Source organism: Pectinophora gossypiella, chromosome 20 (assembly GCF_024362695.1).
Source record: "Pectinophora gossypiella chromosome 20, ilPecGoss1.1, whole genome shotgun sequence".
NCBI classification, from domain to species: Eukaryota; Metazoa; Arthropoda; class Insecta; order Lepidoptera; family Gelechiidae; genus Pectinophora; species Pectinophora gossypiella.
Window position 1 is genome coordinate 9,921,822 of NC_065423.1, and position 27,351 is coordinate 9,949,172.

The following is a 27,351-nucleotide window of genomic DNA, read 5'->3' on the forward strand; positions in this document are numbered from 1 at the left end:
AGGAATTAGCACCAATGTCAACTGCTCAAAACTTCCCAAGTGTCATATTATCTGTATATATAAAAGCGAATGGTCTGACTCAGTCACTCATCACGAAATCTCAGAAACTACAAGTGCTAGGAGTCTCAAATTTATCACGAAATCTCCGAAACTACAACTCAAATTTCGCATGGGGGTTTCGTTTAAATGGAAGGTTGTATGGAAAATATTTTTAAAGTTATTGACTCCAAACTCACATAATACACTATGCATGCGAAGCCGGGGCGGGTCGCTAGTACTGTTATAAATTAAAGGTAAATAAATGACCCGTGGTCAGTGTTGTTATGTCAGTAGGGTCTATTTTCCATTGTCACGTGTGTTTTTTCAGTGTCAATGTGTCAATGTCTCTCCACAGTAAAACTCGGCCGCAAACATCCCGATCCGGTGGTAGAAACAGCGTCCCTGTCATCCGTCGAGCCGGTAGACGTCACCTACAAGACCAGTCTACCCGATGAGACGATCAACAGGGGGCTCCTGTCAGCTCTGCAGTTAGAAGCTGTGGTGTACGCGTCGCAAGCACACGAACATATGTTACCTGACGGAACACGCGCTGGATTCCTTATCGGTAAGTTGTGTGCAGGCGGTTAAAAAGGCCTCATCAAATTAAGAGCCACGCTCTTGTCGGTGCAGCATTTTCCATGCTACTTTTTTAGGGAAAAATAGAGCAGTGGTTTCCCTCTTGCCTTCCGCCCCGCAGTACTCTGTATGACGCGAGTGGGAGTGCGCCCAGAGTAGTCTATTACAAAGCCATACTAGGACTCCTGTCCTCCGCCTCTGAATAGTACTAACAGTTACTGCTGCCCTCTGTCAGGTCTCATCAAAGCAATTCACCTAAAAAAGCAATGTTGCTGTTTGACATTTGTTTGCATTGCGCACTTACTTTTATATGCGCAAATGTCAAATTAAAATATTGCTTTTTAGATGAATTGCTTTGATGTGGCCTTTTTAACCCCCCAGATGGCGTTAGCTGTGACGTCACTGTGCTGTGATATGTATATGACGTCACGATGTGCTTCCATGTTTTGACACAAAGCAGGGCTTAGAGGCGCCAACAATGGTCGGTGCACCAGTTAAAGGCAGTTATAGCGTTGTTCCTAGACACACATTTTCGTTAATCACTATATCCTTCCGGATTCCACTACGTCATAGCCTCTGAAGTCGTGGTAGAATAAAGAACATTTTGTAAACGTGATATATTTAAGCAGATAATGGCCCCGATTCCTGCAGACACCGCCTAATTTTATTTTAAGTTATATCCGTCATTTTCATATCCGTCGATAAGGAAAGGGACGGATGATTCACAGCTCTTAATTTTAGGAAGAATGAGTAAATGAATGAATAACCCGGGCGAATCAAAAGGTACGTCGCTGGTATGCAATCCGTTTGACGTGCTGTCTACTTAACTGTGTCGGGTTATTGACGGATGTAAAATTTTTAGACGGTTGGTTTAGATTTGTGCTTAAAATTGACGTGTGTTCCATAAATTTTATGCTTGTCGATTACCCGTCCCTTTCCTTTTCGGCGGATAAGAAAATGACAGATATAACTTAAAATAAAATTAGATGGTATTTACAGGAATTAGCACCTATATATATTTTGTACGCGATTGAACCCCGTGAACATTTTAAAAATATTATAACCTAAAAGTCGAACACATGTTATTTTGGTGTTTAGGTGACGGCGCTGGTGTAGGCAAAGGCCGCACCATAGCGGGAATAATCTTTGAGAACTACCTGAAGGGGCGCAAGCGCGCTATATGGGTCTCCGTGTCCAATGATCTCAAGTACGACGCCGAGCGCGACCTGCGTGACATCGGCGCCGGCAAGATTGAAGTGCATCCTTTGAATAAGGTATTTAATAGTTTGATATAACTTCTGATTCAAAATAGCTTTTCAATAGGGTAGTTTCCAGCCAGGGCAGGGGGGGGGGGGTGTAGGGTAGGGTAGTTTTCAAATGAGTTACTTTTTACTACATAACACGAAATTACTGCGGAATTTCTATGAAAAAGCAACCTGTGACGTCATAGACAAACGTGACTAAATGTCGCACTTATTAATACATTTTTCTTTATTAAAATTCATAAATAACTTAAATGGTTACAGCCTCTGTGGTCCAGTGGTTGAGCGTTGGACTCACGATCCGGAGGCCCCGGGTTCGAATCCCGGTGGGGACATATATCACAAAATTCACTTTGTGATCCAGTACAGGCTGATCACCTGTTTGTCCGAAAGTAAGATGATCCGTGCTTCGGAAGGCACGTTAAGCCGTTGGTCCCGGTTACTACTTACTGATGTAAGTAAGTAGTCGTTACATGAGCCATGTCAGGGGCCTTTGGCGGCTCAATAGTAGCCCTGACACCAGGGCTGATGAGGTATTCCACCTCACAACCCACACGATAAGAAGAAGAAGAAGACTTAAATAGTAATAAGAGATGTTTTTTGTCAGGTTTAGATCGGTCTTTATTTAGTAATCAAAATTTCAGAATTTATCTTTGACCTAGAATCTACCCAATTGGGTGGATACTAGGTTCAATCATAGTAATGATTAACAGTCTGTAGTAATGGGGATAGTCAGAGATACATCCATCGCAAGACCATCTAAGTACCCACACCTCACCGAGATTTCTGTTAGACCAACATGATAGTTCGTGAGCTGTGTCGTCTAAAATGATCGAGCCAACTGTGCCAGTGAAAATGCACTACAATTTGATGTTAATTGATCGATTCTGCGGCATCTTATATTAATACAAAAAAATAAAATGTATGTACCTATTTTGTGATCATGGTTTTATATTTTAATTGATTTTATTTGTTTTATTTATTATTTTAATTTGAATGTTTTAAATTATGGATCATTGTAATCTGAAATAAAGCAATTTTAATTTTATTTTAATACGTTGTTATGTCTTTTCCCCAAGTTCAAGTACGCGAAACTCTCATCAGCAGTCAACGGTAACGTGAAGAAGGGCGTAGTGTTCAGCACATACTCGGCTCTCATAGGAGAGACACAGTCCAGCGCCACAAAGTACAGGACCAGACTCAAGCAGCTACTGCAGTGGTGCGGCGAGGACTTCGATGGATGTGTATCCTTTACTATCATCATCAATTTAAGAGCAACGCTCTTGTCGGTGTGGCATTCTCTTTTCTTGTCTAACAAGGGCCAATTCTTTGACTTCCTTATAAGACGCGACGCCTTCTACTATAGATATAACATAAACAACCTATATACAATAGAATACACAATTCTTTATTAAACACAACGAACATATAACACAGGAATAAACGTCTCAAATGTATATACGTCTCATGGCTGAGCAATAACGGCCTCCGTGGTCCAATGGCTGAGCCGTGGGCTCACGATCCGGAGGTCCCGGGTTCGAATCCCGATGGGGACATATCACAAAAATCACTTTGTGATCCCCAGTTTGGTTAGTATATTACAGACTTATCACCTGATTGTCCAAAAAGTAAGATTATCCGTGCTTCGGAAGACACGTTAAGCCGCGTTGGTCTCGGTTACTACTTACTGATGTAAGTAAGTAGTCGTTACATGGGCCATTTCAGGGGCCTTTGGCGGCTCAATAATAACCCTGACACCAGGGTTGATGAGGTTGGTAATTCACCTCACATCCCACACGATAGAAGAGAAGATGGCTTCTCCCTAAACAACCGAGGGGTCAACAAATATGAAGAAGTTCGTCACCAAATATGATCCTCAACTCAGCCTCAGATCGTTTTCGACGAGTGTCACAAAGCGAAAAACCTCTGCCCCGTTGGGTCTGGAAAAGCCACTAAGACAGGCTTAACTGCCTTGGAACTGCAGAACAAACTGCCCAAGGCCAGGGTAGTGTATGCCTCAGCCACAGGAGCATCGGAGCCTAGGAACATGGCGTATATGGTACGGCTCGGCATATGGGGTGAAGGAACGCCTTTTCCCACTTTCATGGACTTCATCAATGCTGTGGAGAAACGGTGAGTCCCATGTTTACTAACGGGACGGAAGGAGATTTTCTTTTTTAGAATTAAAAATAATGTACTATGTGACAACGGAATAACGCTAGGGAAATGATCATCATCATCTTCATATCCCTAGCATTATCCCGTTTTTTCACAGGGTCCTCTTACCTAACCTGAAGATTTGACAGGTCCGGTTTTTTACTGAAGCGACTGCTTGTCTGACCTTCCAACCCGCGAAGGGAAAACCAGCCCAATACAGGTTAGGTCACATACCTCCGAAAATGCATTTCTCGGGAATGTGGGTTTCCTCACGATGTTTTCCTTCACCACTGAGCACGTGATATAATCATTTATGATCCAAACATGAATTGGAAAACAAATTCGACAATGATTGGCTTATGCCTGTGCTGGATTTGCACCTGCGACCTCAAAATGAGAGGCAAGCGTTCTACCAACTGGGCTACCACGGCTCGAAAAAATCAAGAACTTAGTAACTATAAACCACCGGACTCCCTAACCTTATCGACCCCACAGAGGCGTGGGCGCGATGGAGATCGTGGCGATGGACATGAAGCTTCGAGGAATGTACATCGCGCGGCAGCTGTCCTTCCACGGCGTCTCCTTCAAGATTGAGGAGGTGCCCCTCTCTGAGCAGTTCAAGGAGACTTATGACAAGTCTGTTGCGCTGGTGAGTGTTATTATTTATCTAAATAATGGTGCTTTTTAATCCCTGTACACACCATCTAATTTTATTTTAAGTTATACCTGTCATTTTCTTATCCGCTGAAAAGGAAAGGGACGGGTAATTGACAACAAAATATATGGAAACTTTCGTTTTGACGTTTCCTAAAAAGTATCTCATTTGACTAGGTTGTCAAGTAGCCTATTGACCTGACAGCTATTTAACCATATCCTTCTACGGCCCAGATTTGCAAACACAATAGTAACTGATGCGCGAACAAACGCGGAAAAGTCTATATAAATGTCATTTTTTGAATTTTTTCTTTCTGTTTCCGGTTTTTCCATCACCAGTCCAGTTGAGAACTCTCTGACTCATACATAATGTATTTTTCTTTATACAGTGGGTGGAAGCCATGCAGAGGTTCACAGAAGCTGCGGAACTGATTGACGCAGAGTCACGCATGAAAAAGACCATGTGGGGCCAGTTCTGGTCGGCGCACCAGAGGTTCTTCAAGTACCTATGTATTGCCGCGAAGGTGAGTTAAACATGTTTCATATTTTTTATTCAATCGTTTATTGTGCTTTGGACAACATAAAATACAATTTGATAATAATCTAATCTAGTTCTCCGTCGAGTCGATAGCTTTGTGATACATATTCTTTGGCATTTGAATAGCCATGCCATTTTTAATAATATAATTGGCTCTAATGGCGAGTTAGTCACATAAAAATATTTTATTTTTCTTTATTACTAAAAGAAAAACTGTGTCCAAGATTTAGTCTAAATCATTCCCTCCTTTTGAGTGTAGTTGGGTAAAAAAATACCTTAATTAACACAATATTGTTGTCAAAAGGTAAACCACGCAGTAATAACGGCGCGGGAGGCGGTGAAGTGCGGCAAGTGCGTCGTGATCGGTCTGCAGAGCACAGGCGAGGCTCGAACCCTGGATCAGCTCGAGAGAGATGACGGAGAGCTGTCTGACTTCGTCTCTACTGCCAAGTAAGTCACCTTATTTACCATCAGTCAATATATATATAGTGAAAAAAGAGGATGTAATGCAAATAAAATACTCAACGCCCCTCTCCTTCTCCCAGAGCAGATCTATGAGGTTGTTTCCAGAATCTCAACTAATGAAATAAAAAAATACTGATTTTGACGTTATTATATAGAACCTTTTATTTTCCCAAAATAATTTCGTTTCTTCCATACCGTTCAACAACATAAATAACAGCCGATAGAAACATCATTACTACTATCAACAATCATTGCGCTTCCGTTTTTTATTTGTATTTAATTGAATTGTTAAGTTATCTAAATTGACTTTCTCCACTGGCCGTATCTTGCCAAGTTCTCTCGCTAGCCGCGTCATAGTTGTCAAGTTTGAGGCATTTGGATTCTCACTGAAGAACCTGTTTAGTCTTCTGAACTCATCATTGACTGCCCTCAAAGCTGTTTCATACTTCCTTTTCGTATCAGATCTCGACGATGTCGGTTCTGCAATATTCTCCGTTATGACGAATTCCATTTGGTCCACGTTATCTGACTCTTCTTCTAAAGGATCAAAGCGATCTGGTTTTTCAGTTTTCACTTCCAACGAGTAGAAGTCGTCGCGTCCTTCAGATTTTGGAGATGAAGCGACTGATTGTAAATGATCGTCGTCTGCTACATCATCGTTGTTTACAGACTGTATCTCTATTTCGTCTTTATCATCGTATATTTCGAAGTTCTTGTTGTCTTCGCAAATTTCCGGCTTCACCTCCTCTTGAATGTCATCACCAGCTACTTTCGTCAATAAAGTTTTATCCTCCTCAGTCAGAATTGAACATTTCATCACTTCACAGTCAACTGTGTTGACAATAGCGCTCAAATGTTCACAGAAATCTCCCCTCTTCCCGTTTACGCAGTCGCAACACATAGTGTCTGTTCTAAAGTACAAATACTTTTTAGGTCTCGGTTGGAGTTCAATTCTAAACTCATTCGTACTTATACGACGAACTTCTGAACCGAAACCTAACACTATCTTTGCTTTATTCAGAAATTTTGTGTATGTTGCAACACTTTTACTGTTCTTCACATAACTCATTATTATTCTTTTATAATGATTTTCTAGAATATTCGACACAACGTCTACCATGAGAGGCGCTGGAAAAGACTTGCATGTTCGCTGTACGAACTCTTTCAAAAACCTAATTGACATCTCTACTAAAGTATTACTCATATTATCGTATTCATGAAACATCCACTGTTCTTTCCTTTCCCACAAGTTTTCCAAGTATTTATGTAATTGTGGTGAAGATTTTACAGTTTCGTTCTCTTGTAGTTCTACGTAAATTTTCTCGGCATCTTCAGAACTTGCAGCGTATAAAAGCGACTTTATAGTAAGCATGACGCCATGCCGTTTCTTCTTTTCCACTTTGTTCTCGTCCTCATTTAACCAACGCCATGCGTCAATACACAGGGAGCACTTGGAAGCTATCTTCTTACATTCCACTGATGATAACGATCGATTCTGCTCCTCAAAATGGCTTAACATGAGCAATTTCGGCGTAAAATCCCTTCCCGTTTCCAATTCTATGCTCATTTTTGCCATTAAAACGCTGTGGATGAATCCGTCATTGGTATTGTCATGGATAACGCATGTTACAGGCAAAGCACCTATTTTAGTCGGTACACAGAAGAATGTCGCCGTTGGTCCTTGAGGAATATTATTGCTGTCTATTAAAACATATTCTAGACCGAATTCTTTCATCACCCTTTTCATCAACGGTGTTATTATTGAGATTATATCCATATCAGGTTCTAAGCCGATTTCTACACCAAACTGTTTTAAACCATCTCGTTTCTGCTCCATAATTTCGCGGTAACTCGGTGTACTTATATTATCTTTCTTCCTTTTCCGCCCAAGTACATACGAAATATGTCGTAGAGAAGGATTTATCGTAGCATTCTCAAAAACCTCCGGACAATGTTCTCCATACTTGTCAATAAGTGTCAGCTCGTGGTAGGATTTCGCCGCGGCCCCTGAACACCCGGTGTCAAAATACTTTTGGAACACATCGTCGATTTCGGAACTATATCGAAGCAAGTTATAAGATTCCGGCGCTCGAACTTTGTGCGTGTGGTTAAAGTCTATCAAAATACTCAAATTCAGACCTTCCTTCAACATCTTGTCATTTTTTATAGTATTTCTGTTTATCATCTTCACTCTAAAGTCAACTCTCGCCTTACATTCTTGGTTCCGCGATTCGAAATCCGGTTTCTTTTTCTTATTGAAACTAGATCGATGACAAGTGTATATTTTACGAAAAACTAATCTTTTCAACTTTGGAAAGCTATTTCTAACTATCCAAGTGGTCGCGGTAAATTTTGATAGCTTTTTGATCCATTCCCGCGTGTAAGTGTCGTAAAATTCTACAGTCTGGTCCCTTTCGACTTTACATTTCAATTCTATGTAAAACTTTTCTGACGACACGTAATTGAACATCACAAATTGCGCTTCAGAACTAATTTCTTGTAAATAATTCCTTAAATCTTTCTTCGTGTACATTTTTTAGAAACTTAATTTCCGTAGCACATCTTATATTTACAAGGTCGTTATTATTCTGCTCATGTTACTGTTGTTCGAACAACTATACACACCTTCACTAAACTCCTATCTATCACACAATCTGTAACCTAAAACAAAATAACGCGTATTAGAACACAGCGCTTTTACAAAACCTACACGAAAATATCAGTCTAAATAGAGGCAATGTTAACTCACCCAATCGATGTCGCTTTGTGAAACAGGTAGTGGTTTGTAGCGCGCATGTGTCGTCATGCGCTGAGGTCGGGTACCGTTTGTGTGTATAAATAGCGTCGGGTCGGAGCAGGTAATGGCGGCCGGGGTGAACGAACTCGCACCCGCGTCGGCGAGTAGGTTTTGTTATTGCGTGACTTGCCCGCGCGGCGGGAAATTCAAATTCCGCGCCCGATTGTTTCGTAATAAATTCGATTGGATCGTATAATTTTGTTTAAATTTAACATTTTATTTTTTTCTAAACTCGCTTTACCTCGCCGTATAGTGTGAAATCGTTTGAAAGGCTAACTTAGTAACTATTTATTTTATTTAATTAAGTCATTCTTTAAATTATTAGTTTCAGATTAAATGAACATTTTTATTTATTTTATATTGTTCAGTTTCGGATTTACTAATGCTGAAAAAGTATGATTTGAAATAAAAACATAAAAAATATGTTATTAGCTTGTTAAATAAGTAATCATATATATTTTTTATTAAAAGGCATAAATACCCAAATATTATGTCACACTATACAAATATTATGAAATAATATAATTAAATAAGACGTAGAATTAAACGTAGGCCACAGTTACTTCCGATTTAATTACTTTTTGAACATCCCATTTCGTTTGCCAAACAGGGGCGTATTCCAAACCCTAGTGGAGAAACACTTCCCGGCGCCGGACCGCAACCGTATCAACCGGCTGCTGGGCCTGGAGCCCACCAAAGCTGCCAAGCCCGCTCCGCCCGTGCACAACGGCAGCGTGAAGCATGAAGACGAGGCCAACACATCCAAACGCAAGTGTAAGTAGTTTCCACACGTTCACTCGACGAATGAAGAAGACTTCATAGTCGTAGTCATTTATTGATAATAATAATTACACGTCACAGATATCCACAAAAGAAAAGAATTCTACCACAAAAGATGACAAACTACTTACTTATCTAAGTTATTTCGCGTAGTCACGTTGACATTTTGCGTATTCAGGGTGTTAGTTATCTGTAACGAAAAAAATAGGCTAGTTTCCAACTAGTCAAATTAGTTACCTTTTACTAAACGTCAAAACACAAAATTACTATGGTTTATGTATGAAAAAGCAACGTGGGACGTCATAGAAAAAAGTGACAAAATGTCGCCCTTATTATTACATTTTTCTTTATATAAATTAATTAATAAGTTAAATAGAAAAAAGAAAACGTTTTTTGTCACCTTTAGATCTGTCTTTATTTAGCAATCAGAATTTCATAATTTATCTTTGACCTCGGAAACTACCCAATTGTATGTCTACACTTGTTCGTATTAAAACGATGGTTAGTGTGTCTTGCCAGAAATGTAAATCGAACAATCCGAACACACTACTTACGTGTTATGTAGTTGTACATTGATAATTTTTAATAATTTGTCATTTTTATTTTAAATGTAGGTTCTATACAGCTTAAAACACAGGCTGAAAATTTTAAAAAGATAACAGACAGGAAACTTCGCTTGAAGTCACCTCAAAACCTAATATCATCCTATACTATAAATACAAAAAAATAATAGTCTGAATCATCCCCCAAAGCTTTCGTTACGGTGTCACTAACATCTTATGTTTGTTTACGTACAGTGACAGCTCGTCAGCAAGTGAACGCGGCGGCGAAGCGTGCACGCGGCGGGTCGTCGTCGGACGAGTTCGTCCGCGGGTCGGACGACGAGCTGGACTTGGAGTCGGACACCGAGCGCCGCGCCGGCTCCGAGTCCGAGCTGAGCGACTTCAACCCCTTCCACGGCGGCAGCGACAGCGACGACGGTCAGTATACGCACCACACACATCACACACACCCATAGTAAAATATCATTCAAATACGGGTTTAAGTCGTGGTCTTGCGATATATTTCATATTGACCTTACTTTAGGACCTTTCGAACCGTCTCGTCGAGGCAACGAACGACCTTTTTTATCAAAGGTTTAGTTTAGCTGTCCAAAGGCGAATGCTGCCAGTCTTTTGGGCACTTTGCCTCGGTGTGATGCTGTGGAGGAGCTTTTCTGTTCATAATAAATTGTATGTTGTTTTGCACGAATAAATAAATAATATACTTTATATTGACAACATAAATTAGCAGACATCTCGGTGTCAGCAAGCTTCCCGCCATCAGACTGCTCGGTAGTTGACCGTCAGTAGTTGTTTTAGTTTAGGACCGGTGTTAAACCAGAGTGGTGGGAGTGGGCTATGACCTTAAAGCAAGTGCGAGCGAGACAGACAGCCCTTACGCTCCCCCTTACTCCTTACTACCATTCAAGACTAAAATAAGACGCAGAGGGGTGGGATCGGCGGAGAGTTACTGTTCTATCTTATCTTATTTAGCCTCTACGATCCCACTGCTGGGCAAAGGCCTCCCCTTGATTTTTCCACTCCTCTCGACTCAGCGCGATCTCCGGCCAGTCCTTCCGATTAGTATTGAGGTCGTCACACCATCTTTTACGCGGTCTTCCGCGACTTCTATGTCCGCCCTGAGGTATCCAGTGAGTAACGACCCGTGCCCACTTTTGAGAAGCTGTGAGTGACCATGTTTGGGCACCGTAGGTTAGGATCGGCAGGATACACATGTCGAGGAGCTTACGTTTCAATGAACAGTTCTATACGTAGCATTATTCTCTATTCTATGCTGGAGGTACCAGAATGTTTGTACTACGAAGTCTTCTCCCAACAGACCCGTGGGTAGGGCGTCAGAAGAAGAAACCGCTCAAGAAGAAGAAACCAACAGTTCCAAAGAAGAAGGCCTCGAGCACGCAGGACAAGATCGAGACGATGTTCGAGCGCAAGAACAGCACCCCCGCGCCTGCCACCGTGACCGTGACGGCGCCCGGGGGGCACAGCCTCACGGGGACACCTGTCGGGACTAACGGACTGTATTTGGGTAAGAACGCCTTGAACGGCTTATAAAGTTATCACCTTCCACCTTGGCTGATCTAGTGAATACATACATAAAATCACGTCTATTTTCTCGTTGGGGTAGGCAGAGACCATGGAATTCCACTTACTAAGATCCTGACACACCACTCGCGTCTGCCACGCTCCTCATCATTTAAAGTACTCTTGACCTAGGGGGTTAAAATGGCCACATCAAAGCAATTCATCTAAAAAAGCAATATTGCAATTTGACATTTGTGTGCATCGTGCACTTACTTTTATATGCGTAAATGACAAATTGCAATATTGCTTTTTTAGATGAATTGCTTCGATGTGGTCTTTCTTTAAACACCCCTTTAAACCCTTTTTAAAAATCTATTAAAAATGATTACTATTATACAAAACTCAGGTTTCAAACACAATGTCGTTCAACTTCCAGTTCTTCATCATCACTAATTTAAGAGCCACGGTCTTGTCGGTGTAGCATTCTCCATTTTCCCTTCTTCCACTTTCATCAAAGACTTCACGCATGCACGCCGATTTTGAGTCCGCTGATTGTAGTTCTATAAATCTCAAAGTAGACTTAGATAAGAACAAATGTCCCATTTTTATGATTTTACGTGTTAAAAAGCCGTGGTGGCTACAGTCGGTAGAACTGCGCCTCTCACTTTGAGATCGCAGGTTCGAATCCAGCCCTGGCCTGAACCAATGATTGTCGAATTTGTTTTCGAATTCATGATTGATCATACATTATTCGCGGTAAAGGAAAACATCGTGAGGAAACCCACATTCCCGAGAAGTGCATTTTCGGAGATATGTGACCTGACCTGTATTAGGCTGGTTGGAAGGTCAGACAGGCAGTCGCTTCTGTAAACACCCAACCTGTCAAACCTTCAGTTTAGTTAAGCGGACCCTTTGTAAAACATGATAATGCTACGGAGAAGATGATGATGACGAGTAATGATTCGTATTGTATGCTTCCAGGTCCGGCCCGTAACCAACCACCACCTCGATCGGCCATAGAGCGCGCGTGTAGCATGAAGGAGGAGTTGCTGGCAGCCATCGAGCGGCTCGGCAAGCGCCTGCCACCCAACACGCTCGACCAGCTCGTCGACGAACTCGGCGGCACCGAGAATGTCGCTGAGGTACGATAATCATTTATTTATTTACTAATGATATCCGATATATACCATAAACAGCCTATATACGTCCCACTGCTGGGCACAGGCCTCCCCTCAATCAACCGGAGGGGGAATGGAGCATACTCCACCACGCTGCTTCACTGCGGGTTGGTGGAGGTATTTTTACGGCTAATAGCCAGGACCAACGGCTTAACGTGCCCTACGAAGCACGGAATCATCTTACTTTTTCGGACAATCAGGTGATTCAAGCCTGAAAAGACCTTACCAAACAAAGGACAGTCTCACAAAGTGATTTCGACAATGTCCCCATCGGGAATCGAACCCGGACCTCCAGATTGTGAGCCTAACGCTCTAACCTAACCACTAGACCACGGAAGCTGATATCCGATAGCTCACCATAACAACATCAGCGATAGGCTACTTGACACATCAAGTATAAATCGTTTTTGAGAATTCACTAGAAAACTCAAACGCTGTTTCACTCTTCTTCTATCGTGTGAGTTGTGAGGTGGAGTACCAACCTCATCAATCCTGGTGTCAGGGTTACTATAGAGCCGCCAAAGGCCCCACAACAGAGGCAGCTGTTCCATTGCGAGCTAAAGATAGAGAGGGACAAAGTATTTATTCATCAACTTGTGACTTACACACAGATTAATCACAAATACCCACCATTCAGAAACGGTATAGTGGGCGAGGAACTTCGGAGTGAGTTTCCTCTGGTTTGGTGGTCAAGGTTAAAACGTTTTGTCCGCGTGGAAATCCATGTAAAACTACTCACAGCCAAAGATGTTAACAATATATTGTCCAATATAGATGACAGGTCGCAAAGGGCGGGTGGTACAGACGGAAGACGGGCAGATCCTCTACGAGAGTCGTTCGGAAGCAGACGTGCCGCTGGAGACCCTCAACCTGACGGAGAAGCAGCGGTTCATGGACGGCGAGAAGGATGTGGCCATCATCTCGGAAGCCGCCTCCAGCGGTATCTCGCTGCAGAGTGATAGGAGGCGAGTACTTTCCAAAATTTACAGCTGTTTATTGAAAACCCACTTATTTTAAATCTACATACATACTGGCCCCGATTCCTGCAGACACCTCCTAATTTTATTTTAAGTTATATCCGTCATTTTCTTATCCGCCGAAAAGGAAAGGGACGGATGATTGACAGCTCTTAATTTTAGGAAGAATGAGTAAATGAACGAATAACCCGGGCGAATCAAAAAGGTATGTCGCTGGTATGTAATCCGTTTGACGTGCTGTCTACTTAACTCTGTCGGGTCTTGGCGGTATTGGCCGATGTAAAATTTTTAGATGGTTGTTTTAGATTTCTGCTTAAAATTGACGTGTATTACATAATTTATGCCTGTCGATTACCCGTCCCTTTCTTTTTCAACGGATAAGAAAATGACAGGTGTAACTTAAAATAAAATTAGATGGCGTCTGCAGGAATTAGCACCACTGTTTGATAGATAAGAATTGATCGACCTAATCTCGACTGATACATCACTATGCTAATAATAATCCTCACAACACTGGTGACTAATTGTACAGAACTAGTCGTTCTGTTTAATAATACATTTAATATTTTACCTAATTGGTTTCGACACGTCAACGTGGCGCAGTCCTCCTAGCGGGCTGGATGCGGCGACACAACCTTTGTCATGATTATTATTATTTTCCGTCGGGTAATGTTTGCATGGTCTGAAAAGTAATGGCAATATTATACACAGGCTTAATTATACTGTCCGTCAATCAAAAATAAAAAGTGCGTACTTATTCAATATTAGTGGATGGTATAGGTGGGTACATTAAGCATAAAACACTATATTTTGTTTTGGCTTACCTCATGGATTTGTTTATTGGGGTTTTCAAACGACTGCACGTTTCCATTATTTACTTTGGATGTTGTTGAGTGTACTGGACGTACTTAATTTATTGTTTCTTATTTGGTTAATGTATATTTGCTTTATTTGATTCACTTTATTTTTTCTTTTTAATTAATATACGCAATTCTATTACAAATTTATAATTTCGCTTTACTTTGGGAACACGTCGTGCCCGTTCGGCAGCGCGGCGGTCGAATGGAAAAAAATATTTTGTTTATAAGTAAGTACTAGTAGTAACCAAACTACTTTACCGACCGAGCTAGAATCGGGGTGCGGCGCGCGCGATAGATAGGTACTAAGACAGACTACACAATACACATTCATGGAATTCGTATTTGTTTATATTATTACATTTGTTTACTAGTTTTACCTATATTAATAACTTTCTTTTTTATTCTAACCTTAAGTATTTACGTATACATCTTTGCGATAATATTTGTCTATGTACACTCTAATTCTATTAAAATAATTTGGTATATATTATAATGTATATTTTTGAATTGAATTTGAATATACACACCATTAACACATGTTTATGGAATACGATGTTCGTGCGTCACCTAACAGGGTCCACATAATACCAGCGTCGTGGTTCACGCCGCGACTTGTGCTGAGTGAGGCCCTTTTATCTCAGGACGTCCACCACCACCTTATGGTCATTTCGACAAACATCCGTCTTGCTTTTTTGTAATTGTTTTAGTGGAAATTTGATATGATGTTGTTGACTTTTTTTTGTGTGTGGCGTCCTTTTATAATAAACTTTTTCTATTCTATTCTCTATAATATCACGCTTATTTCCCGTTAGGGTAGGCAGAGACCTCGGAATCCCACTTACTACGATCCTGACACACCACTTTTGCGTCTTCCACTCTCCTCATAGACTTCATGCATGCTCGCCGGTTTAGAATACTCTTGACCTGGCGTTTCTTTAAACAACCCTTCAAAACTTAAGGCCTTTTTAAAATCTGTTAAAATTTATTCATCATCATCATCAATTTAAGAGCCACACTCGGTGCAACATTTTCCATGCTACTTTTTTAGGGAAAAATAGGACAGTGGTTTTCCTCTTGCCTTGCGCCCCGCAGTACTCTGTCTGACGCAAGTGGGATGGAGCCCAGAGTAGTCTATTACAAAGCCGTACTAGGACTCCTGTCCTGCGTCTCTGAATAGTACTGACAGTTACTGCTGCCCTCTGTCAGGTTCCAGGTTACAGACACTGTGATTGCCCCTAATTAAATTTAGGTTTCAAACGCAATATCGACCAACCTCCAGTTCTTAGAAAAACAGTATTCATCTAACTTTGCCTGATTTTCTTCGTTTTGTTTACAGAGCAAGAAACCAAAGGCGAAGAGTGCACATAACATTAGAGCTGCCGTGGTCGGCAGATAGGGCTATACAACAATTTGGTAAGCTACTTTGTTTGGTTAGCCATCACTACTTTTTCTGTTGTACTTGTATCTAAAAAATCGAACTCCTTTAAAAAAATATATATGCTTCAATCTGATTATATTTATAGCTAAAATCAATAAGAAGATCTTAGTGGGTCATTATCAATTTCTCTATAGCTCTAAAGCGTTTACCTACTTTCAGACGGAACAGTATCTCGACTGATACGTCACTATGCTAATGAACGTCACAACGCTACTGTACTTTGTTGAAATATAGTCATTGATTGTACTGAACTAGTCATTCTGCATCTAAAATAAGAATAAAGTCACAAAATCATTATTAAAACAAAAATAGAAGAACTTCTAATTAATAAATGTTACTACAGCACTAGTGAATATCTTAATGACACTGATGTTACAATTTGAAAAGGTTCCTTTCCTCTTTTAAACTTGTATTTTGTTGTGCCTTACTTACCAACTTGTGCACCATTTTTTTTTATAAAGTACAGCCACATCGCATACATTTTTTTTTGACGTGACTTATTGTAGATTTGCCGCAGATTGCATTAACTACTTGGCCGGACAAATGGGGAGCGCTGAAGGCTCTCACCCAGTAATCACATACATTAAAACATTTTTACAGTTAGAAGGTTACGCTATTGTGACTGATATATATGACAATTACGGCGTACATAACTTATACAATTAAGGGTAAGTATTTAAGCGTAAGTAAGTAAAATTACACCATCATAGTATGCACATGAAGAATATTGAATCTCATGTACCATAACATTTCCTTAAAGGACGTACCCACCGATCGAATCAAGTGAACGCACCGGAGTACATATTCCTGATATCGGACCTGGCGGGCGAGAGGCGCTTCGCGTCCACCGTGGCCAAGCGGCTCGAGTCGCTCGGGGCGCTCACGCACGGGGACAGGCGCGCCACGGAGACCCGCGACCTCAGCCAGTTCAATATCGACAACAAGTATGGTGAGTGGGAGATCTTCTATCGAGGTTGTGAGGTGGATTACCAACCCCATCAACCCTGGCAGGGTTACTAGACATGACTCATGTAACGACTACTTACAACAGTAAATAATAACCGGGACCAACAGATTAACGTGCCTTCCAAAGCATGGATCATCTTACTTTCGGACAATCAGGTGATCAGCCTGTAATGTCCTAACCAAACTAGGGATTACAAAGTGATTTTTGTGATATGTTCCCACTGGGATTTGAGCCCGGAACCTCCGAATCGCGAGCCCACCGCTCAAACCACTAGAGTGGGAAATAAACTTGGAGACATTAACAGGTAATATAATGGTGGACATTCCAGAGTATATCCCTTACCTCGGATCCGGAAGGTAGATCTTTTTTGAAGTGGTCCTTTTAGGAAGTGTTTTTTATGATCCAAAAGATTCGTCACCACCGACTCCAGTGTGGACAAGCAGCACCAAGGCACAACGTAATAAAATTATCGATGTATTCAATAACATTTGTCGAAATTGATAAGTTTGTTTTTTCCTTAACATGCTTGACACGTGATTTTGTTCGTATTTTGAAAGAACGACATGACTTATTTGGGTTCACATATTAGCACCAATCGGCAAAACGACATAATTATATCCCCAACCCATTGTGTGCTTGTACTCCCATCCAGCGCAGACGTATAGACTGTGATCTTTGACCTTTTTTCTATGTTGCCAGGTCGAACAGCACTAGAAGCAGTGATGCGCGCCATAATGAAGTACGAGTCGCCGCTGGTCCCGCCGCCGCGCGACTACGGCGGAGACTTCTTCCAGGACGTAGCCTCTGCGCTGGTCGGCGTCGGGCTCATCGTCAATAGTGAAACTGCGCCCGGGGTGCTCTCGCTAGACAAGGTATGTGCAAGTGGGACCAATTTACTCTGCCCTAGCTTTTTGGATCTAATCTCTTCTGATTAGAAGTCTTCGTGAGAAGCTGCAGTAGTTTAAGGCGGATGAGACGTTCGTTATTTCGATTCTGCTCCGCACCACCCAAATCCCCTGGTAGTTGCGGCTTCCGAATACATCCCGCTTAGGGACGGTACTGACAAGTATCGGCGTCCGAAGGACGTAATATACGATCCCGACGACCCGATTACTCTAGCCATAGAGGCAGTCAATCAGCTCGCGACACCAAACACTTCAGAACCCCGATACCGACCCCGCCGGCGTGGTCGACGATTGCTCATTCAGCGCTTATCGCTATCGACCCACTAGGGTCGATTAATCCTTTCAATATTCTTCCTCTCAGACGACGCCCATGTATTATACACTTTGAAACCATGTCACATTAACTTTTTTGACAAATTAAACCGTAGGTGTCATTGAATGTCAAATATGATAGTGCGACAGGGTTCTAAAGTGGGTACATGATATTGCTCATGACTGTACACTGTTTGTTATTTTTGTTGATATTAATGTGTCTGCCACCAGGACTACAACAACATGTCCAAGTTCCTGAACAGGATACTGGGCATGCCGGTGGAGCTGCAGAACAGACTGTTCAAGTACTTCACCGACACACTCACCGCCGTCATGGAGCAAGGTAACACATACACATATTGCTACACACGCACATACACATGCGCACGCACGCACGCACGCGCGCACACACACACACATGTATGACATATAGTATATTATTATACAACACTATATAATTTCGTAATGGGGTGGGTAGAAGACAACTTGTAACTCCTGATGTGAAATCCTAAGATGGATATGATGAGTCTTACGGTGTCAGGTAAGTCAATCATCACCGACCACCGAGTGTAATGGTTAACACGCGTCCCAGCCGGACAAGAGCTGCGGGTTTAAGTCTCGTCCGAGTCAGACATTCTCTATTTAATTTTCTCTTTACATGTATTACAACGTTCATATCATCATAACCGTCATCTTATTTAGTTCCTAATGTAGTTTATGTGAAGTAATCGTAAATCGTCTTTCCCCAGCCAAGCGCAGCGGGCGCTTCGACCTGGGCATCCTGGACCTGGGCAGCGCGGGCGAGTCGGTGCGGCGCGTGCGCTGCGTGCGCTTCCTGCGGCGGCACGCCACCGGCCGCGCGCCCGTCGAGCTGCACGCCGTGCACTCCGAGGTACGGGCTGCCTTCCTTGCCCGGATATTACTATATTTCTTGGCTACATACATCGCATCATTGAGCACAAGCCTACACTCACATTCCCGAAAAATGCATTTTCGGAGGTATGTGACCTAACCTGTATTGGGCTGGTTTTCCCTTCGCGGGTTGGACGGTCAGACAGGCAGTAGCTTCTGAAAAAAAACCGGACCTGTTAAATCTTCAGGTTAAGTAAGGATCCTGTGAAAAACGAGGTGATGATTGGGCACAAGCCTCTTCTCAACAGGAGCCTTTCGCTTCTGGAGCACGGCGCTCCATTGCGGATTGGTTCCCGCCATTTCTATTCGCCAAAAAAAGAACATCTTAGACTGACTTCCATTTTCTTGATTAGCATTTTATAATATAAGTCACCTTACTTATGAAATGCATCCAACTCGTCGCGCTATCTTTTTCTCGGTCGGAAAGTGTGTGTGTGTGTGTGTGTTGACGTCTTGGAAAGGGAGAGCCCAAGATCGGGAGGAGTGGAAGAAAGGGCCTTTGCCCTGCAGTGGGTTGATGTGGGCTAGTAATAATAATAATGACTTGCGCACACACACACACACACACACAAACTACACACTTATGACTTATACATGTGTTATCCCCGGACAGCGCGGCATGGACTGGACAGAAGCTCTGGAGAAGTGGTCTGAAATCAGCGGCACCAAGGAGGGTTTCTACCTGTCGCTGCAGGCTCGCAACAACAAGTACACGGCCGTGCTCGCCGTCGCCGTCAAGATCACCAACAAGAAGGAGAAGCTCTCTAAGAAGGACCACATGTTCCAGCTGTACAGGTGAGTTACGACTCGGGGGAATGTTATACTATACACGACTCACGTTTATAATAATACCCAGCGACCCGCCCCGGCTCCGCTCGGGTGTAATGCAGAAGAATCAAATCAAATCAAATATACTTTATTGCTCAGAACTACATTTAAACAATCAGACATAACACATGAATACAGTACAATTTGGGCGGCCTTATTGCTCTAGAGCAAAAAAAAAGATAAAATAAAAGGTAAAAGATGAAATTATTTACGACATCACATCATCAGTATTTCTCCACTATTTAATGGATGTTATTATAAATATAAACCTTCCTATTGAATCACTCTATCTATTAAAAAAAACCGCATCAAAATCCGTTGCGTAGTTTTAAAGATTTAAGCGTACATAGGGATATAGGGACAGAAAAAGCGACTTTGTTTTATAATATGTAGTGATATGACAAGGGCCTCTACGTATTGGTTTCGGCCTCACGCACGCCTTCCAAAACTCCGGGACTCCATAGGCCCGACATATGGAAACGACATACAAATAATTATTTATTTATTACAAATAACTGCAGTGAAAGAAAAATACAATTGCATAGGTTGTAATGGAGATGCAAAAAAGAAATGATTCTCTGAACTAGGAAGAACCTTTATCTTAGGGATCAGAATTTAGGAGTTTAGGAGGTGGATATTTGCGAAGTGGCTAGGGGATTCGCATGGGTTACACTACACTCCTGATACTAACTTACGCGAAAATGACGCGCTACAAACTATCTGTCCTGCAAATGATCAACCAAGAAGGAGAAGCTCTCTAAGAAGAACCAAATGTTGCAGCTGTACTGGTGAGATGATCTGGAGGAATAAAGGAGATAACTCACTTTTAGGAGGTGGTATACTAACGAAGTGACAAGGGAATTCGCACGGGTTATACTACACACTACTTGATACCAACTTTGGTTATTTTTGCTGGAACTTTCACGTTCTGGGATTCTAATCTGCGACCTCACAATGAGAGTCTAACGTTCTTCCAGTTGGGCTATCACGGCTCGATAATTTGTCGACGTATCTTTATGAATAACATGATCATCCACAGGCCGAACACAGGACTGCAGCTTCGACTGGAGTCTCTGGCGGAGCTCGAGAAGAAGTACAAGAAAGTGAGCAGCGAGGAGGCGGAGACCTCGTGGCGCGCGCAGTACGCCGCGTCCACGCGCGTCTGCAGCCACGCCTACTGGCGGAACTCGTGTCGTAACCCCGACTGCGAGGTACGTGCTTAACCGACGCCGCACTATGTACTATTGGGTAGTTCCCTAGCTCAAAGATAAATTATGAAATTCTGATCACTTTCATTTTTCTATTTAACCTATTTTATGAATTTTAATCAAGAAAAATGTAATAATACGTACTACATTATGTCACGTTTTTCTATGACGTCATAGGTTGCTTTTTCTTACAAAGTCCAAAGTAATTTCGTGTTTCGAAGTTTAGTAACTAATAACTAATTTGACTAGTTGAAAACTAGCCTGTTATTGGTCATATATTCTATGGCCAGAAACCTACATTACTTCATAACTAGAGTACCAGTTTCACGCTGAGAAACTGATATCAGTTCGTCACGGTCTGTGATATTTTGGAGTAGGAAATCCTATACCAATACGTCACGCGAGGCTGAAGAGTTGAATGAGGATTTCCAGCACATTTTAACGCATATTAACCCAGAAATCCTACTCCAGACCCTCACCGTCTGGGACGTATTGGAGTAGAGTTTACACGCGTTTTTCGCTTGGAAATCGTACTCCAGTTGGTCTCGGCCGGCGGGGTATTGAACTAGCAAATGTAAATACGTGCAGGTGGGGCTGCGGCGGCGCACGTACCACGTGCTGGCGGGCTCGGTGCTGGCCGTGTGGGCGCGGGTGGAGGCCGTGCTGGCCGCGCGCTCGCAGCTCAACAAGATGCAGGTCGTGCGCATCAAGACCGACGACGGGCTCAAGATCGTGGGTACGTACGCGCACGCACCTCAACTATGTCGGCAATACTCGAGTAAACATCACCCTAGCATTATCCCCTTTTTCACAGGGTCCGCTTACCTAACCTGAAGATTAGACAGCTCCGATTTTTACAGAACCAACTGCCTGTCTGACCTTCCAACCCGCGAAGGGAAAACCAGCCCAATACAGGTTAGGTCACATACCTCCGAAAATGCATTTCTCGGGAATATGAGTTTCCTCACGATGTTTTCCTTCACCGCTGAGCACGTGATAATCATTTATGATCATTGGTTTAGGCGTGTGCTGGATTCGAACCTACGACCTCAAAGTGAGAGGCAAGCGTTCTACCAACTGGGCTACAGCAGCTGGGCAATACTCGAGTGCTTAATAATAAATAAATCCCTTTAACCACTAGCGGTGCTTTCACTTGCAAAATATCTAAATACTCGTAAAAATTTAGTAAAACGTTTGAACGTGACTTCTGCGATACGGGCTTTAGCCTAGTGCAGAAGTTACAGCTAATCTTGTAAGACCGTCGAATAACAGTTAAAATATGTCCCAATACTTTGTTCGAAGGTGATTGTTTGTAAACAGTTACAAGTAATGTTTTTTTCTGAATAAAAAATATTATCATTATTATTAATTTTCTCCGTGGTCTAGTGGTTCAATTCCCGATGGGGACATTATCGAAATCACTTTGTGAGACTGTCCTTTGTTTGGTAAGGACTTTTCAGGCTTGAATCACCTGATTGTTGAAAAAGTAAGACAATTCCGTGTTTCGGAGGGCACGTTAAGCCATTGGTCCCGGCTATTAGCCGTAAAAACACCTCCACCAACCCACATTGGAGCAGCGTGGTGGAATATGCTCCATATCCCCCTCCGGTTGATTGAGAGGAGGGCTGTGCCCAGTAATGGGACGTATATAGGCAATTTATGTATATATTATTATGTATTAATTTTCCAGGTACGATGATTCCAAAGAACTGCGTGGAGCCCCTGAAGGAGGCTCTATCATCGGACGCGGTGTCAGTCAACGAGCAGACGTTCGAGCAGGCGGACGGCCTCAAGTGAGCGCCGCGGCCGGACCCTGTTACAGTTCCTCTTTTACGTGTAAGGGTTCCATGAAAGGACTTAAATTTCGGAAATATCCGGTATAAATGGAGTGTTCAATGGTATTAACTGGTTGTTCGGTGGAGTAACCGGTTGTTCTGTGAAAATAACCGGTTTTTGTGGGGAATTATCCGGTTGATCGGTATAGTTAAACGGTTGATTATAATCAACCAATTCATCGTTATAATTTACAGGTGCATCAGTATAATTATCCGGTTGTTCAATTATACTAATTGTTCCATGGTATGTCCTCTTTCGTGGAATTAACTGGTTATTTCTTGAATTGTCGATTGTTCGGTGAAGTTTATACGTTTCTGATGGGAAAATGGAATGCTATTTTAGGACGTAAATGTTATATGTATCTTGTATACGCGGAATTAAGAGTTTTTTGTGCATCGTACTTCTATTTGAAGTTAATGATTGTAAAACGGAGTATTTATGTATCATAATAATGTATTTCATTTTCCTAACCGGTAGTTCGATACCTCTTTTATATTGGATATTGCCGATACTAATCTATAGATAAGTCGGATATTTTTGAACCCAAAGTTAGTTCGGGACCATGGATCGATGTTGGTCCGATGCGGGGCGTATACGGAACACGAAATATAAATTTATCAAATGATCTGTTAGATATTCGTCACCCGAATATTAGAAGGAAAAATATTTTTCACCGATTGTAAATTATGTTATTGATAATTACTTCGATATTAATAGATTAGTGATCGTCAGAATGGCCGGTCGCTCGTATTCTCGTGAAAAGTTGTTTTTGTTCTAATTTGTTGTTTGATGTGACCCACAAAATATACTTTTATTAAAACAAAATAAATATAATAAAGTCTATTTTGTGCAATAAGCTAGTTAGTAACAGCACACTACCAATAATTAAGAAAGTATATACTTTTAAATACTCTTTCTACCTTCTTGCCAATGCGTATTTCTTTATGTTATAAACTTTATTCTAGAAAAAAATTATTCTATAGCTATAAGAACTTTGAAAATAAAATTAAAGTTTTGATTAGAGATGTAAAAAAGACTCAAAAACTTGTAAATTAACAAAGCCAAAGTCTTGCTCTAATAGAGCAAACAAAAAATTAAAAATATGACAAAATTTTAGGATAATTACAATATGCAAAGTTACTATGTATCTTATGGTTATATACTGCTTACTCGTAAGCCCGCAGACTATTTCTAAGTCATTAAAACAATACGATCTTGTACTAATGGAGGTCAGTAGGACAAACTCATCTCAATTGCAAAGGATTTTTCAAGCAACCCCTAACTTCATTTTAACTTAATTTGACAAGACTAAAATAGCTGTATCCCTTTCTTGCACTTATTGTAAGTGGAGGACGGCAGTAGTTTAAGAGCAGTCCAACTAAAATTAGGTTAAGTTTGTATGCAGACGGGACAATGGTTCGTCTGCCACATGGTATAAGAAAACCAGGTATGCTCAAAAGTGACAGCTAACATTTCAAGGTTAGCCCAGCTGACGTCATCCCGCCTTGCGTTGCCATTTCGTAAAAAAAAGAAATTACCCACGACCAGTGTCAAAAATAAAAAAATCAATGTCAATTTTAATTTACTTTCCAAGGAAATATTGAACTTATAGTAAAAGATTTACTTACAGTTTTAATATTTTTAATGTCTATGACAAGTGAATAAATACTATTTTCAATAACAAAAATCACTACCTAGGAATGATGGAGATACCAATTTAATGGTAACACAATGGTAACACTTACGTCATCAAAGGGCTGGCAATGGTCGCTTGTCAAAGGATTGAGCATACCTGGTTTTGTTATATGGTCTGCCAGATACGAGACTAATGTGTTATTCGGGATGGGTGGTAGGTCCGTATACGCCTCGAGGAGTGTAGTATAGGAAATGTATGGCCTTACGACTGCGAGCGAACCGGGTCTCGAACGTAGTCAATTACGGCGCGCGACTGACTTATCATTACTCATTACGGTGTCACTGCACGACGTTACACGTACGGTCACGAGTACTAATATGTATAAACTATGATACCCATGTCACATTCACAGTAAGTCTCATTGAATGTCAAATATGACAGTGCGACAGGATTCTAAAGTGGATACATGTTATTAGTAGTGTGGATTGTTGACCTAATAAACGGCCTATGAAAATGTGTAGTCAAAATTATAATTTGGACAATAAATAATCATATTGAAAAATATAATAATCATTTTTATTCATCCATAACTTTACTGTTTCCGTTAGCGGTGATTCACACCTAAGAGTTTCATAACTTCATAACGAACCTAATTCACATTTTGATCAATTTTAAATAAATAGTCGACCGTTCCGCGAACATTCACACATGAGACTCCCCGATATTTTGGCAGTACCGTGATCATGACACTTGCAACAGTGTTGATTTTGTGTTTAGTGATAATAAGGTAGTTTCTAACTAGTCAAATCAATTACTTTTTACTAAACGTCAAAACACGAAATTACTATGGAATTTGTAAAAAAAATTGTCAAAATGTCGCATTTTTTATTACATTTTTCTATATTAAAATTCATTATTAAGTTAAATAGAAAAAAAAAATACGTTTTTTCTCACTTTAAATCTGTCTTTCTCTGCCTTTGGCGGCTGAATAATAACCCTGACACCACGGTTACTGAGGTTGGTAATCCACCTCACAACCCACACGATAGAAGAAGAGCTGTCTTTATTTAGTAATCGGAATTTCATAATTTATCTTATCTTATACCTAGGAAACTACCCAATTCTAACCGCGTGAAGCTCAAACTCAAATATGGCGTGCGGTGACACCCGTAAGCTCACTTCCGAATGTTCGTTACAATAACCCAAACTTAGCTAAGACATGGTATTATTTATGTAGTGCTAATGTGTTACTCGCGTTTGTGGTCTAGGAAAATACGATCCAGTCTTTTTTAATTAATACACATAAAAACAAGATGATTAATAAATAGATTTTATATTGTTAGCTATATTTTTGCTAAGTTTTCCAGTCGCTAAGAATAAGCATAGTTTTCCTAGACTGCGAGATTAAGAATATCTAGATGTACAGTGGCGGGCCTGGCAAAATATTTAGGTGGCGCGGACCTCAATGTGGCACCCCTCAGCCCCTTAAAATACAATTTTTTTTTGACCAGTTTACGTCCATCGAAATTTACCTGTTTAAGTCTTTTAAAAATATTGTTTACGGCACCAGGTATGAGTTTTATGTGGCCGCAATCTAACCCGATGAAGGTAGTTTGCGGCCAGGGTGGACCAGTCTTGGTTGATTTTGACACCTCCCCCCCTCCCCCATTCCGCCCCCTTCCTCCCCCTTCCTCCCTTATTTCGGCGCCCGGTGCGGTCGCACCGCTCGCACCGCCTAGGGCCGCCGCTGTAGATGTATTTGTAATGTTCGGAAGGGGCGCCAGGAGCCTGGCATTGCATAAGTTTTAATTTTATTTATGTAGTCTACTGAAAGTGATCTACATATGCTAGTGCATAAGATGATTTTAGTTACTTATCTAAAACTATTATTATTAAAATTTATTTGACTTTTTTAACAGCGATAAACATTTCAAATATATTTTCACAATGGCTTGATTGTACGAGATTGGGGCGTACACTTTCACTTTTTTTTTTAACGTGTATCTGTACGTATTTGGTATTAGAATATTCGTTCGTAAAACCAAGTTGTTGTGAACACGCTCTTGTGTTATAAGATGTTGGTTATTTTATTTGACGGCATGACAGAAGGACAGGACCTATCTTTGTAGGCTAATGTATACGAAATAATCAAATTTTAATATTGTACAAATATCGTAGATTTTACTGATTATTTAATTATTATTATGTTACTTCTAGTTGAATTTTGTTAATCAACCGTATTCCGCAACGTTTGTTTTAATATTGGAAACACTTCACTAATATTACTGTATGTTTATCGTATTAACAAATTTAAGACAAGGATTGTATCGAAAATAATGTGCAATATCAATTAAATTCATCAAAAACGTTAACGATTTGTATTGGTAGTTTCAAGCCGTTTATAGTTAGTCATACATACTTTGATAATTTCGAATAGATCCCGATGTATTGATGTGATTTATTTAACTATAGAGTTACACATGTTTGTTTAGACGTAAGATACAATAGAAAATGTTAAAAAGTAAAAAAATATTGTGGTCGATGTCATCGGCGAATGTTACAGGTACGAGTCACCGATATCATGATAGGTATACAATTATAATAAATTCTATGTCACACTCACTCCCATCTCATCTGTATCTGTCTTTGAAGTAAAAAGACATAAATAAATGTATATATATGATGTTGGTGTCTTATTATAGTTCTTTGATATCCTTTGAATGGATCAGGCGGGTTAAAAAGGCCACACACAAGTGCGCAATGCAAACAAATGTCAAATAGCAATATTGCTTTCTTAGATGAATTGCTTCGATATGGCTATTTTAACCTCCCAGTTCACCAGCCCAACAGCCTTATAGTCCTTGGCGAAAATAGAGATTAACGTGATTATTTTTATCATTATTTTTAGATGACATGTGTCGCCTGCCCAGCCCACTCTACTA

General features: G+C 41.0%; 2 protein-coding genes and 1 long non-coding RNA gene across 4 annotated transcripts in view; 1 reads left to right on the forward strand and 2 right to left on the reverse strand.

Annotated features, from left to right (window-relative positions):
• LOC126376196 (protein strawberry notch) overlaps positions 1 to 27,092 on the forward strand; it is a 40,582-nt gene extending 13,490 nt beyond the window's left edge. For both annotated transcript variants that reach the window (XM_050023435.1, XM_050023436.1), the window contains 21 exons: positions 395 to 604; positions 1,714 to 1,889; positions 2,957 to 3,121; positions 3,769 to 4,010; positions 4,530 to 4,683; positions 5,078 to 5,212; positions 5,531 to 5,676; positions 9,099 to 9,262; positions 10,066 to 10,248; positions 11,150 to 11,356; positions 12,334 to 12,494; positions 13,305 to 13,495; positions 15,704 to 15,780; positions 16,566 to 16,754; positions 17,472 to 17,644; positions 18,221 to 18,332; positions 18,739 to 18,881; positions 19,515 to 19,696; positions 20,769 to 20,940; positions 21,526 to 21,673; positions 22,628 to 27,092. In XM_050023435.1, coding sequence (XP_049879392.1) covers positions 395 to 604; positions 1,714 to 1,889; positions 2,957 to 3,121; positions 3,769 to 4,010; positions 4,530 to 4,683; positions 5,078 to 5,212; positions 5,531 to 5,676; positions 9,099 to 9,262; positions 10,066 to 10,248; positions 11,150 to 11,356; positions 12,334 to 12,494; positions 13,305 to 13,495; positions 15,704 to 15,780; positions 16,566 to 16,754; positions 17,472 to 17,644; positions 18,221 to 18,332; positions 18,739 to 18,881; positions 19,515 to 19,696; positions 20,769 to 20,940; positions 21,526 to 21,673; positions 22,628 to 22,734 — 3,437 coding nt within the window. In that variant the 3' untranslated portion in view covers positions 22,735 to 27,092. The remainder of the gene's footprint in view (positions 1 to 394; positions 605 to 1,713; positions 1,890 to 2,956; positions 3,122 to 3,768; positions 4,011 to 4,529; positions 4,684 to 5,077; positions 5,213 to 5,530; positions 5,677 to 9,098; positions 9,263 to 10,065; positions 10,249 to 11,149; positions 11,357 to 12,333; positions 12,495 to 13,304; positions 13,496 to 15,703; positions 15,781 to 16,565; positions 16,755 to 17,471; positions 17,645 to 18,220; positions 18,333 to 18,738; positions 18,882 to 19,514; positions 19,697 to 20,768; positions 20,941 to 21,525; positions 21,674 to 22,627) is intronic.
• On the reverse strand, positions 5,921 to 8,535 carry LOC126376210 (uncharacterized). The gene is made up of 2 exons (XM_050023464.1): positions 8,441 to 8,535; positions 5,921 to 8,352 (listed from the first exon to the last, which is right to left on the reverse strand). The coding sequence occupies exon 2, from the start codon at positions 8,222 to 8,224 to the stop codon at positions 5,933 to 5,935; it is 2,292 nt and encodes a 763-aa protein (XP_049879421.1). The 5' UTR covers positions 8,225 to 8,352; positions 8,441 to 8,535; the 3' UTR covers positions 5,921 to 5,932.
• On the reverse strand, positions 12,622 to 15,127 carry LOC126376342 (uncharacterized). Its single transcript, XR_007567703.1, has 3 exons — positions 14,332 to 15,127; positions 14,079 to 14,189; positions 12,622 to 12,631 (listed from the first exon to the last, which is right to left on the reverse strand). It is a non-coding gene; the product is annotated as an uncharacterized LOC126376342 (long non-coding RNA).
• Positions 27,093 to 27,351: the final 259 nt, after the last annotated feature.

What these genes read in the sequence shown, in the direction of transcription:
- LOC126376210 (XM_050023464.1), bottom strand. Translation starts at nt 8,224, where the DNA reads ATGTACACGAAGAAAGATTTAAGGAATTATTTACAAGAAATTAGTTCT.